The 14,054-nt window shown below is 27.6% G+C and overlaps 1 protein-coding gene across 1 annotated transcript in view; it reads right to left on the bottom strand.

Annotated features, from left to right (window-relative positions):
* Positions 1-14,054, bottom strand: part of LOC129959701 (cartilage oligomeric matrix protein-like) — a 594,738-nt gene that overhangs the window by 17,828 nt on the left and 562,856 nt on the right. Inside the window, exons 17-20 of the mRNA XM_056072616.1 lie at positions 9,815-9,900; positions 8,809-8,904; positions 3,866-4,044; positions 60-108 (exon numbers count right to left, since the gene is read on the bottom strand). Of these exons, the coding sequence (XP_055928591.1) occupies positions 60-108; positions 3,866-4,044; positions 8,809-8,904; positions 9,815-9,900 (410 nt within the window). The remainder of the gene's footprint in view (positions 1-59; positions 109-3,865; positions 4,045-8,808; positions 8,905-9,814; positions 9,901-14,054) is intronic.

Raw genomic sequence — 14,054 nt, 5'->3', positions numbered from 1 at the left:
AACATTTGTCTAAATTTAAAAAAGAAATTGCGTTTCACCAGAAATGAAAAAATACTGACCAACAGCAAGTCCAGGATCGCTATTCATCGTTTGTACGATTTCAGCTCCCTAAAGTAGAAATAATTGAGTCATCAATGTTATGGGGTAATTAAGAGGTTAGTATAAAAGTACAAATTAGCGTAACAGTTATTTATTTACAAGTTACGTTACACAAAGAAAATTTACATACAAAAGTCGGGAATAATTTTAAGATATATATATATATATATATAACAAAACTATGTAACTACCATTCCAATCTAAACTCTAAAATTTTCAAAAATCTAATTTTCTCACAAGTTAACAGGATCAAAAGGGTTTGCAATAATAAAAATTCCTATATTGAAGCATCAAACAACCTCATTAAAAATTTAATTAAAAATGAATTTCCTAGAAATTACTGTAATGTCAATTTTTTAATTAAACAAGGTATGGTTTGGGATTAATCCTTTGGCTTAAATTAAAATAGAACTTTCCTTGCATATTAGATCACTCAATAGATGGCGCTGGGAGCATCTTGAGCTGGAGCTGGGAGCTACAATTTTTTACCGTTAGTGTTTTTAAAAAGCGGGAATCATAATCGATAGCTTAAAATTTCCTTGACTGATGATGGTATGTACTTGCCTTTTCGTTTTTCCTTTAGTGCTATTTTATGGTATTTTTGTTTTTATTGTTATTTTTACTGAGTAGTGGTTATTTTCTTCTAATTTGTTGTTTTGTATTTTCCTTTCTGTTAAAATGGTGTATCTCTTGGGCCTAATTTCAGGGGATTTTCGGGTCACGAGGAATCATTATTAGACTAATGTCTGCATTTCCTTCACAGAAAAAATCCCTTTCTTTGAATCCCTGCCTGAGGGTCACCCTTGAAAAAGTCTTCAGGCCGGATTCTTTTATATATATATATATTGGTTTAATTTTTATTTGGTTTTTTGGATTTTCCTATTAACTTGATTTTAATACTTTCGTTTCAATTCATCTGTGTTTTAGAAGTAGCTGCAGTTGCGCTCTCTAAATACTATGAAGTTTCTTTCCTTTTTTCTTTTTTGGTTTTAGTTTGAATATGTAATAATTTTTAGTTGCGATTTCGAAACTGTTTCGTTTCGTTTTCATTTTAGTTTCGTTTTCAAAAATCATGCAGTACATGGCATCGCTAGATCTGAACTGAGTCATATCGCCACAAGGCAGCAGAGGGTGCTGTCTCTAACGCATCAGTCAGTTATGGTCAGTGTCACAAAAGCGGCTACAGAGTAGTTTAATTTTCCTTATCTGTAAACTAATTCTTAGGGGAAAAATTCGAAATTTCTTTTTAGTTAGATATATATCATTTCCACATTATATTTATTGTATCAGGTTTATCAAGCTTAAGCAAATTAAAATTATTAGATGCAACATAAGAATTGCTTTCTTTATATCACTTTAACATCATATAAATAAAAATGTGGAATTTGTAAATATAAAACAAATTCTTATATCAGTTAGGTACTGTGTTAACCTCTATAAAAATAAAAATAAAAAAGATGACATTCCTAACCAAGTATTTTTAACCCTTCTCATGATGATGGAAATTTCCATCACAACATTTAGTGAACCAAAAATTATACTCAAAACAGGTATACTGTTAATTAGTTGTTGCTGGTAACTTTTTTTCACGACTATTGCGTAATAAGGAACGTAGCTGTCAAAAAAAAATCTAATGTCCCAATTATTATAGCGGGTTTGAACTTGTCATTCCTTTGATTGTAGCGATTGGAAGAAACGTGCGATTTCATTAATATTTTTTTAATAATCAATCTGAGATCTTTTTGTTAATAAAAGCAATAATGAATGGAGAAATTGAGAAGAGACGGACACTGAAGATTTTGTACTAAGCTTAATATGTAAATTTGCAGGATGACAGATATTTCCATCATACTGTTTTTTAATTATTTCATATTATAGGATATATATACTAGGATTTTTTAAACATTTTTCCTGTAATCTAGAGCAAGAACTATATCACCCTGATTTATTTCAGAAATGAAGAAAAAGTCATGCAAAGAAGGGTTGAACAAATATCGATATATGATATATATATTTTTTTTATAAAGGTAAAAACTTAGGTTTCTAAAAAGATTTGAAGCTTTTTTCCAAAAAGTTGCATATTGCATTAGAAGTATATTATATTTTGGCCTTAAATAACTTATCCTAAGATCAATTAATATGCATGGTTTGCACTCATTCGGAATCTAGAAGAGTTTGGATGCTATTTGCCAACGTGAATTCTCAAAGATTTAAAAATAGATTTTTAATTAGGAAGCTCCTTTCCCAATTTCTCAGGATTCCGTTCAGTCAAACCTTCGCAAAATTCTTTATTAAATGAGGTTAATCCTACAGCTCCGTTTAATGACTGAGAATCAGCTGTGTTATGAAAATAATTGTCTCAGAAGGAGAACTTTAGAGATTTAAATGTTGTGAGAAATCAAAGGAAAATGTGCTTTCCAGTATTATATTAATTCTAATTAATCGCTGTGGAATTAATTTAAATATTTCGTAACTTATTTATAAAATGTTAAATCTTTGAGATTTTGATACTACTTCTAACAAATAAATACAAACTTTATATATTTACAACAGCGAATGAATCAGAGAGTATAAAATGAAGCTATTTTTTAAAGTTGTCTCTTAGGAATTTTCTCATTATATATTTAATTGGTCTTTCTATTTAACTAATACTAACTATATTAACTATTTACATTTTATCATTAATTAATTATTTAAATTTTAGCTTTAACTCATTTGAGATTGTTAAATATCGGTTCACACAAGAAACTTTTCCGTTAAGTATTTATTAATATACCACAGAAATATCAATGTTTATTTTATTACTATTTAAAAATAAGTTAATTTGCTCATAGAAATATTCGTTTATGTTTTTCCAAGCTTATTTATTATATTTTAATACTAAGGTATTAACTAATAAGATTTTTGCCATTTCATGATATTTTGGATATAATTGATATCTTTCACGTATCTTAATCTGAATACTCGCCATTTTTTAAAAAAATAATTCAAGTAACCAATTTACTGTTTTTGACGTGTATATTCGTCATGGAAAAAGTGCAAAGTTTTGCATTATGACGAGTTTATTCGTCAGGAGTAATAAGTAGTGACAATTTGCAGTTTTAATTACAATTTTAGTAAAAGCTCGAACATATTCGTAAATTTCAAGATGTTTAAAATATTTTGAGGCCTCATCGGAATCAAAGGTACAAATAAAAGATTATTAATAATTATTATATAAAAAACCCGCATTAATATGAATTGTTTTTCTTAAATGTATCGCTGTTTTGTATGGGTCATCCAATTTTTTATGCTTCTTTTCGTTCATATGCAAAAAATGCATGTTAGCTTAAGTAAATAAATAAATGTGATTATGGAAATAAAAAGCTAAAAGTCATTTCATTACACCATAATTTTATATTCTGTGTTTGACGAGAATATTCGTCATCGCTAAATTTTTGCAACACAGTTTAGATACGCATTTTTCGAAGAGGTCGAAGCAATTAACTGGTTAATGTGAAAATGCGCATCTAAATTGTGTCGCAAAAATTTAGCGATGACGAGTATTCTCGTCAAACACAGACTATGTGTAATATAAAATTATGCTATAATGAAATGACTTATTGATAATTTTAAGAGTAATTTATTTATTTTTAAATTGACAGAACTACTTTTTTTTGTGAAAATTAACTATTTTGTTTTACGATTATGAATTTTGCATAAAGATTTTTAAATTACTACATCAAAACAAATAGTAACTTGAAATGTTTAACATTTTAAACCTGACCTTGTTGTAAATAACCCAATGAGGATCAATCTGCGAATCGCCTTCCGGATCCAGAACGATCGTCTGGTAAGCTCTGAAATCCGTTGCGTACACCTTCCTGTTGTCAGGACAAACATCCAGATGGTCCGGCACGTTGTCTCCGTCGAAATCATCCCGGCAGATGTCGCCGACCCCGGTCCCTAATAAGAGCAAATATTTGAGAGATTGCTTCAACAATCAATAATGCATAAGATTCCTTCTGCAGTAAAGGAACTGGCAACATCTTGAAGTTCTGGAATAGTTTTGATTAACAAATTGTATTTAATGTGCTGAAATCTTTCATTGCACCTGAAATGTTCCACAATTTTATTTATCTTAACGTTTGAATATTAAAATAACTACTAGTAATAACGGTGAATTAGTAGCTAGTATAGGGTGTCTGCCTGTACTGCCGCAACTATGTCGAACAGGCCATTTGATTTAGAGCTATCTACTATGAATTATATATTGTGGAAGGTGAGAAATGTGACCCTCGCAGAAAGTATTTGAAATGTTAATTATTATTTATATTAACTAAAAATTAGACGATAATTAGCGTTTTCTGTAATAAGTCTCAGAAATACTGTTGTGCATATTTGATTTTTATTCCATTGAATTTTTTTTTTCTCTTTAGTAATACCCAATTTCATTCAACTGACATACAAATTTTCGACTGAATTTTGAAAATTTTATTTTTATGATTTTCAACAATAGACTTCATTGTTGTATCGAAAGTCAAATGGTTTTCATTGTAGCCTTAATCGTGCATTCCTTTCCGTTATTGAAAAGCAATGAATGGCAATTTTGTTTATATCTCTGTAATTTTCCGCAGCATTTTTGTACTTAATATTATTTCCTTCATTTTTGTATCATTTATAAATAAAGCTGCAGAGTTATTAAGAAAACAAGGAAATAAATCTGGCATACTGAATACTTGAACTTGCTATTCTTTAATTCAAAAGAATTAAAATCAGTAGGTTTCAATTCATTTAACATGCTGTTATACATACTCATATACATAATTTGGGCCACATCAGTTTAACTTCAGTCAGTCAGTCAGTTTATTGGTTGAGGCTATTGCTTCATGGTAGCAGTAACCTCACCCTGAGGTGAGGTTACTACTACCAAAAAGTTTGTATTGGTTTCGCATCTACATGCCTTTGGTTTCGATGTGCATTGAACTGGCTGAATGTGAAAGCCAGGATTTCATAAACACGGTGATAATGGTTTGTTCCATAAATTGTTTGTTCTGTCAGGTAGTCAAATATAGGGAACAGAAAAACCCAGCCACATTTTCATCCATCTAACACAATTTCTACTGTATATTATTAATCTGATTATTTTTATTGAAATATTTTTTTAACTTAATGTACCAATTTTTAAGAAAAAACCGACTTCTTATTTTTTAAATACCTGAAAAGACTATTGTGCACGTTTAAACTGCCTTAGTGTAGCAATGACAACACATTAATAAAGTCATTTTAGATAGTCATTTAAATAATTTTTCACTGGTGTTATAATTCTAAATTTTATGAAGTAAATTAAATATTTATATTGACATGTATAAAAATAATACATACATTTGAACCAGATCTGATTTATAATAATAAATTTAATAAATATTTCAAAGTCATCTTCAAAGATCATAAATCTTAATAGTTGGGCTCTTTTATTTATTGCCATTATTTTGTTTTGTTTTTATGCTCAACTTTGGAGTAATTTTCTCATGTTCTAATTTAAAAAGAGACTTCTCTAAATTTAGTAAATTATTGGCAACCTGCTGCAAATACAGTTAATAGAATTCTCGAACAACAAGAAATTTTGTATTTACTCTAAAAAAGAAAACGCATTTGCATTACTTAACGTTCCTTAATGGAAGAAAAATAGACTTTGAAAAAAAAGAAAAGCATTAATCTAATTAAATTCTACTATCTTTTCTATGAAGAATAAATAGGCTTGGAGGCATCTATTCGGGGAACTAAAAGAAGTCATTTTGAACTTTGTGAGGGTTCTTTTTTTCTTTTTTTTTATTCAGAGGCATTTTAAAATGTAATAGGCATCATCAATCATTGTGAGCATCTGTCTCTAAGGGAACTGCCAAATCGTAATATTATTTTTAAATTCTTTTCTTATCTGGAGTGGACCTTACATTCTTCCAAAAATGGGGAATTTCCTTAAAACTTTTGGGGGAAAACGCATTAAAAACCATTATGTTAACTTGTATTTTCCTCTGATTTTTCCCATCGCAATTGCATGAATAATGTATTTAATCATAAAGATAAATTTTTTGATGGTGGCGTTGAATTTTTATTTAAAGAAAAATTAGGGAGAAAAATGGAATATCTTATTAAGGGGAAAATAATGGGATATCATGACTCGCAGATGAAAATATTACACAGAGGTGCATGCTTTTAAATCAGAATAAAATAGTTAAATTATGAATTCTTCAGTAAAAATTTACATGAATAAATGAATGATAATGAATACATTAATTCATCTATTAATACATGAAAATATTATAACTAGATACATTAATAAAAAATGATTTTTTCTTCAAAAAATTAAATTACACAATGTATTTAAATCGAAAAAAAAAAGACATTTTCGAGTTTTCGATTAAATAATGAAAATCTAAAGTTTCTTGGCATATAATGACAGATTTTCTGCTTTCTTTATCTACAAAATATTTTCATTAAAAATAAAGAAATGTCTGAGTTGGCGGTCTGTAGGGCAGATTGTTTGACTTAGAAAACTATGTATTTGGTACAAATTATATATTATGTTTATATATAGTATATTGTGGATAGAAATGTGCACTTAGATGCTATTTTTAGAATTTTTTATTGAAATGTTTATTAATTGAAAACTAAGCGGATGTTGCTTTCTTCCTTGATAACTTTCGAAATTATCATTTTTAAAACGTTAGTTTTGCCATTTATAAAATTCAAAATATTACCTCTTCATTAAACATTTAATCGCGCGATTTTTCCCCATTGACGACAATTAATGATTTCGTTTGTTATCTTTGTCCTGTACAAAAGATAATGAAGTTCTAGAGTCAACAACAACAACATGCAATTAGAAGATAGATTGCCTGGTCATGAAAGTCTACGAAATCATGGAAGCAGACTACATTAGGAACGTTCTTGTATGAACGAATAAGAGTGAGCTAAAAATAATTTAAGCGACTATCATAACTTGATACTTATGAATATTTTACTGAGGGAATTGTTGTTGTTGTTGATGATGATGTAGTGCCCGCGGAAAGAGGGGTGCAGTAGCTTCTGAGGGTAATGACCCCTGAGCACCCGAGGGCAGAAGTCTGACTTCTAGCTCATATAAAGATGACATACACACACTCGCTTGCACAATCTCTTTTTACAGAGGGGCTCTTTTACATACCTCACAGATAGAACACAGGGGGAAAAACAACCATGCCGGAACAAGGCTCGAAACCGGGACACCCAGATCATGGGGAAGATGCGCTATCCCTAGGCCAGGACGCCGCCGAGGGAATTGTTAAGATCATGTTATGCATTAAAAATATAATTGAAATTAATCTGAGGTAAATTTGCCAGCGAACAAGCTGATAGCCAAAGGCAGCTCGTAAATCATAAAAGAATTCGAATGATGACAAAATCATTATGATGAGATTCTTTTTAATAGTTTGTTAATAATGAGTTGAGTAGCAAGTAAAGTTGTCAGATATTTGATGTTAAAGAAAAATTGGTTGGGAAGAGTGGGGCAAGACGAGTGTCTGTTGTGTTCATTTGATGTTGCACTCGATCTGTTGGTCTTAGTGATAGAGGAGGGCACGAAGTTTGTTTAGGGAGTAATCGTTTTGATTAAAGCATTGATTTTTCAAAGATATGGTCTACTTTCTCTTGAATAAATTATCTGCAACATTACAGTTTGTTCCTGTATAAATGTAAATTCATATGTGCTAAGAAAAATGCAGTCTTTAGCGATTAATTTACATGCTTATACATATTCTGGTAAAAACCTTTCGAAACTAGTATTAATGACTCATTAACGCATCGGTGGCATCAGATCATCAGTTTTTTTCTTTCTATGGATCATGATGGAATAATAATTCATTTTCATATTACTTTTGCCAAATCGTACTTTTTTCTATGGAGATAAATTCAGACGTGTAAAAAGAATACTAATTGAGGAGGGTAACATTTCAGAAATCAATGAACAATACAATTAAAACTCTTATTAAGGGGAAATGGGATGCACATAAACAGAAAAATAATAACAGTGACTTGAAAGAAGAGAAACTTATTTGGGAAAAAACAGGAAAATCTCATGAAAATCCTGAAAAATCATCATTTCTCCAAGAGAAAATATATATATTATATATATATGTATATGTATTAAATAAACATAATTATGACGTAGAATAGATTCAATAAAAATTGTGCATAAAGGTAGAAAATTTGCTGAGCAACTCTTTTTTAAAAGCAAAGGAAAGGAAAAAAAATTATTTGGACACACATTTTATGATTCAAAATAAAAGACGATGAACTAGTTCATTTTTGTGCTCTGTGCCGAGATTAGCCAAATCTTCTCTAACCTGATGAGTCAAGATAAAATCTTGTTTCTCAGCTGAAAAATGTTTTTTTTTAATTAATTCAAATTAAAAAATAAGTTCACTTTTATACATTAATGAATATAAGTTACTTGTTAACAACATTAATGAATTATAAAATGTAGTTTCTTTTAAAAATTTCTCAGATTCATTGATCATTTTATAAATCCCAAACAACTCGGAACACCATTTTGTTCTATTTCTTCCCATAAAGATTCAAATTTGCGTATTTTTGTCATTGCTCGAAACAGAGAACAATAATAATGATTTTGAACAATTTTTTAAAATGAAATTGCATGTCAATTTTCAGCTAATTCTCTTATTTACTTACTGTTAGTGTCCTGTTGATCCGGATTAAATACCAATGGACAGTTGTCCTTGTTATCTGGCACCCCATCGTTATCTTTGTCAAAATCGCAAACATCGCCTATAAGAAAAAAACACCGTGGAAATCTTCACACTTTTTCTGCAATATGGTAATATGATCTCATACATTTGAATTATTGTTCGTATAATTTCAAGGGATATCAACAATTTTTTTTCAAATCTGAGCTCAAATAAAGTATAATATATAATACAAAAAATATGACACAGAAGATACAAAAGTAACTTTTTATTTTGGCATGATTAAAAGTTGCATATTTAGATTTTTTAAATGCCGATGGTTTTCCGAAGATATAAAGCAAAATTTTAATAAAAAGTATCTGCATAATTCATATCACAACATATTTGCATTAAGTTATCTTAATAAGAATTTTTTTATCATTATTATAAAAAAATATGCAGCATAGTTTGACCTATCCTCATCTCTATCTCACTAGATGCATAATATCTTTATAATTAATAATAATAATTTGAATATCTTTATTTTTCAAAATTAATATTGGCCGATTTTTAAAACCTCTTAGTTTAACAAATAAAAGTATTACAATTTGTTTATACTTTAATACATACTGTAATTTTTCTTGTTTAGGTATACATATTTAAATATAGAAAGTTCTTTCCCTTTAATCTTTTATAATAGCACGAAATGTGCAGCAATATAAAATAGAGATAACTATACATCCTAATAAAAAGAAACTCTGCAGAATGTGCAGATTTTATGTAATAAATTCAATTCCCCCCTCCTTATTAAACAAACATGAATTAATTTTCAACAGAAAATTTTAAATCATGATATTATAACAGTATTTAATTAAATTAAAATTCAAAATCAATCAAAATTTTAAAAAATCCTAAAAGTATATATTAGTTTCGAATTAATATTTTTTTTCCTTATTCAAATATTATCAACATGTCTAATTGAATATAGTTCTTTTAAAAGTATCAAAATATACCTTTTCTGTCATCATCTGTATCTAATTGGTCGCTGTTGGGAATATCCGGGCAATTATCTACATTGTCTTGAATTCCATCTTGGTCTCTGTAATAAAATGAATAGATGATGAGAATTAAGTTTTGTTAATTAAGGCATAATTTCAAATTAAATTACTGAGTATATTTATGTTTTATCTGAAGTTTATGTATTAGAAAAAATTAAGCATCATATTCTAATAAAGATGTGAATATGATAAAGAAACATTTAAAGCAATTGGATTATTAGGAGATAATTATTTAGTCTGTTTATAATATGAAAAATTATAAAGAGATTATAAAACGATTTTAATTATTCGGATCAGACTATATTACAAAAAAGAAAATTGGAAGCGCCAAATTTTACATTATTTATTAAAGAATGCAAAATTAGTATTAAAAGAAGTATTATTAGAATAACTCTAAAAAAAATGTTTAGTTGATTTATTGATTGGTGATATCTCAAAATTCGAAAAAAAATGGGCTTAAACTTTACGAAAAATTGAAAAAAAACTTAATTTAACCAAGCATAACGGAAAATCAAAACATACCAAAGATGAACTGGAAATTGACCCCTCTTCCACTATATTGATAACACTAACTTAACCAAGCATAATGAAACATACCTTATATACATATACAACCCTTCCACGATATTGGAATCGAGGAAATGTTTTCTTTGATTTATGTCATTCATCATTTATATATGAAGATATTAACAAAAGCATATTTAAAAACATTTTTATTTGATAATTTGAAGATGCTTGCATTACAAATTGTGCCTTATCTTTTGATTGACGAACGAAACACGAGTCGTGTCATAGCTTGTCAGGAATTGCTAAAACATTCACATGCGAATCAAAATTTTTTTATAAACATATCGTAACATGCTGATAGGTTAAAAAAATTCTGCTGTTTATAAACTTGAAATTCCCTTTGAATAAATCAACGAGTTGAGAGAGCAAAACAAGTCAAGGGAATTTCGCCGTGAGTCTTGCATGTGGTTCTAAAAAAATTACCAAGAGCCATTCCAACACAGAAAAATACATTGGAAGTAATTTTCACTACAGGAGTTTATTCAGCAAAATGACATAATAAAGCAATAATTTAATACGAAATAATTTGCATTAGTATCTCAATTTTAAAATAAGAAACAAATGTTTACAATTTATTTAACATTTATTCCAAATTCAATTCAAATTTTTATTTTTAAATATCAGAACAATAATATCTCATCGTTGTACCGAAAAATAAAAATAACTTACTAAAATAATTTAAACAAATTATGCGAAATATGTTTTTGTTATGTCTTTTAAGTCTATCCCATGACGATTGAACGCTGGAATTTCAAATGAATTTTTATCTTTTCAGACTGACAATGTCGAACAAAATAATTTCTTTTACATTATAACATTGTTAAGATAGATAAAATATATCTATAATTTATCTATCTTTTATTATAAAAGATTTTTTTTGATAAAAGATAAATTCTTGTTTTTTTTTTTCTCTCAATTATACAAAATATTTACCTGAATTGTTGTACTTGTATAGCGAGTTTTTCAAATATTTATAATTTAATTTTCAAAATATGTTTTTTAAAGGTAAAATGTATATCGAGCTAGCTATGTCTTTTTTAAAGAAGCATTGAACTTTTTGATAAACATTTTAAAATGCAAAAAATAGTTTGTTTTTTTGCTGTTGATCTAAAATTAACAGATTTTTATGAAATTACTCAAGAATTAAATGAAAGCTTTCAGCCACACTTACTATCCAGGGAACAAAAATTGAAATGAAGGCATTTAACTAAATGATGGTCAATTTAAGAAAACTGCCATTGTTGGCAAGTTGAAATAAAAATTATAATAAAAAAAAACTTTAGACATTATTTTTGATGAAGCTTTTATATCTATAATTTTGTTTTTGGCTAATTTATTTGTTAAAATTAAATATTATTATGTTGCTAATATTATGTTGTAGCAATTATTCTTCATTTCGGACTGTTTTTTCATCTTCTCACATTCAAAGTTTATAAAGTTTTATAATCGGGAAAAATACTTGATTTCGAGATTAGGGCAAATCTTCCCGTTTCAGTCCAAAAAAAGTTCAGTTTAAAGCACACACGTTTGGAATTATGTCTGTCAGTAAAGATAATAACTCGGAAACGCTTTAAGCTAGACTGATGAAATCTGGTATGACTTCTCTGCACAAAATTTGTAGATCTCCTTGAAGGAAGGTCGTTTATCTATCTGTTCGAATACAAAAAAAAAAAAAAAAAAAAAAAAACATGATACCTACAAAACGCGGCGAGTAAAAGAAATGAAATATTGTACACAATTTGAGCTTTCGAAGTGTATGTACGTATCAAATTTTAAATCAAATCCGTTAGAAGGTTGACTGTGTGTCGATCTGTACATTTGCATGCATATGAGCGTGATTACCCCAAGACACTACGCCTTAGATAAATAAAATTTGTTATGTGTTCTTGTCTGGGTATACTCGGTTTTTTTTTCATTATACCATGAAGCACAAAAATGCTGATGTGTAAGATTCTTAAAAGAAAAATCTGATCACGATTCGTTTATTTCTTCAACTTATGCAAAGGAAAATAATACCTTTATTAGGGGATATGCGAGAAAGCTTTGAAGAGAGTTGGATAAGTTTATTTGATACTCAAGAAACACTGTATTAAACATTTTATAAAAAAATTTAAACCAGCGTTGGCTAAACATAAATCAAAGTTCTTCATCTCCAGCTATTGCTATTGTTGGCATAAATGAAATTATAGATATAGTTACGTAATAAATAAACTTTTGTTTCGATATTAAAAAAAAATAGAGGTGATTGGTAATTGATAAATTGTAAGACATGCATTAACCTAACTATTAGCCCATAAAAATAAATTAATTAATCTAATACAGAGCAGCTGACTGAAAATAATAATCAATTCAAAAACAAACATATTTAGAGGCAGATTCAAATACGATCACTTGAATTTACATTATTAATTTTCTTATCCTTTTTTTAGTACTGATATGAACATGTTTTTATAATAATTCTCAATGACTTTCTAATTTATTAACTAGATATGTTTATTAAAAATAATTATAGGGAATAATTTATTTTATTTATTTATTCTCTGACATGGGGCTCTATAGTATAAATCACGCTTATCAAAATTTATGTTAACTTAGTTTCCTATGGTACTAATAGCTTTTGCATTATTCGAAAGAAAATTAAAGAAACAATGATTTTAAATAAATAACAACAGTTAATTGGAATTTGATTTAGTATATAAAAGCTCCAAATAAAAGTAAAATAATTAATCTGAAGTTTTAATTTCATGAATAAAAGTCTTATGCTTTCATAATTTCAAAACAAAACAAAATAATGTAATAAAACGATCTAATTATCTCAATCGAAACTGTGCACATAAACCTTAGTTTTTCATTGATTACTTTTGAAAAGATAAAATTTAAATTCAAAATTCAAGAAATTAAAATCGAGATCATTTGAAATTTTTTAAAATTAAATTGTCTGAATACAAACATTGCTGATCACATTGCTGTAGGTTTAAATTCTAAATTCATTCTCTGTAATTATATATATTACATATTCAAAGATGGATTACTTAAATCACGATTTAAAAATTTCGAATGAAATAGAAATATTTTTAAGAAACTTCAATTTAAGTTTAAATTATTAATGTATTTGTTACAAATGAAGAAATTCATAATATAATAAACGAATATTAAATAATGTTCTGTGTTTTGAAAGAATTAAAAGTATGGCAGAGTATTAAGACATTTTGCTGAATCACTCCTATCTCGAGATCAGATCTTTTCAGATTTATTAATTAGCAGACGGTTTTTAAAAATTACATTCTAAAATAATGAAAATTTGCCATTAACCATATTCAAAATTAACCATGTTCAGCTATATTAAAAATATCGCATATATATATATATATATATATATATATATATATATATATATATATATATATATATTAATTATGCGAAATATAATATAATTGCATATTTGAAATATAATGTATTTGCATAACTGAGCACCTTTTTATGTGTAACTATAATTATTTAAAACGTAAAACGCTTAAATTTATTTTCAATTTAACTTTCTTTAAAATATGGAATATATTAATAATCAAGAAAATTATACTAAAAGTTTGAAAAATTTTAAACATTAATATTTTTTTAATAATTTTTA

The sequence above is a fragment of the Argiope bruennichi genome, chromosome 1 (genome assembly GCF_947563725.1).
Source record: "Argiope bruennichi chromosome 1, qqArgBrue1.1, whole genome shotgun sequence".
NCBI lineage: Eukaryota > Metazoa > Arthropoda > Arachnida > Araneae > Araneidae > Argiope > Argiope bruennichi.
The sequence above is the reverse complement of the archived record's forward strand: the minus strand, read 5'-3'. Positions and strand labels throughout refer to the sequence as shown.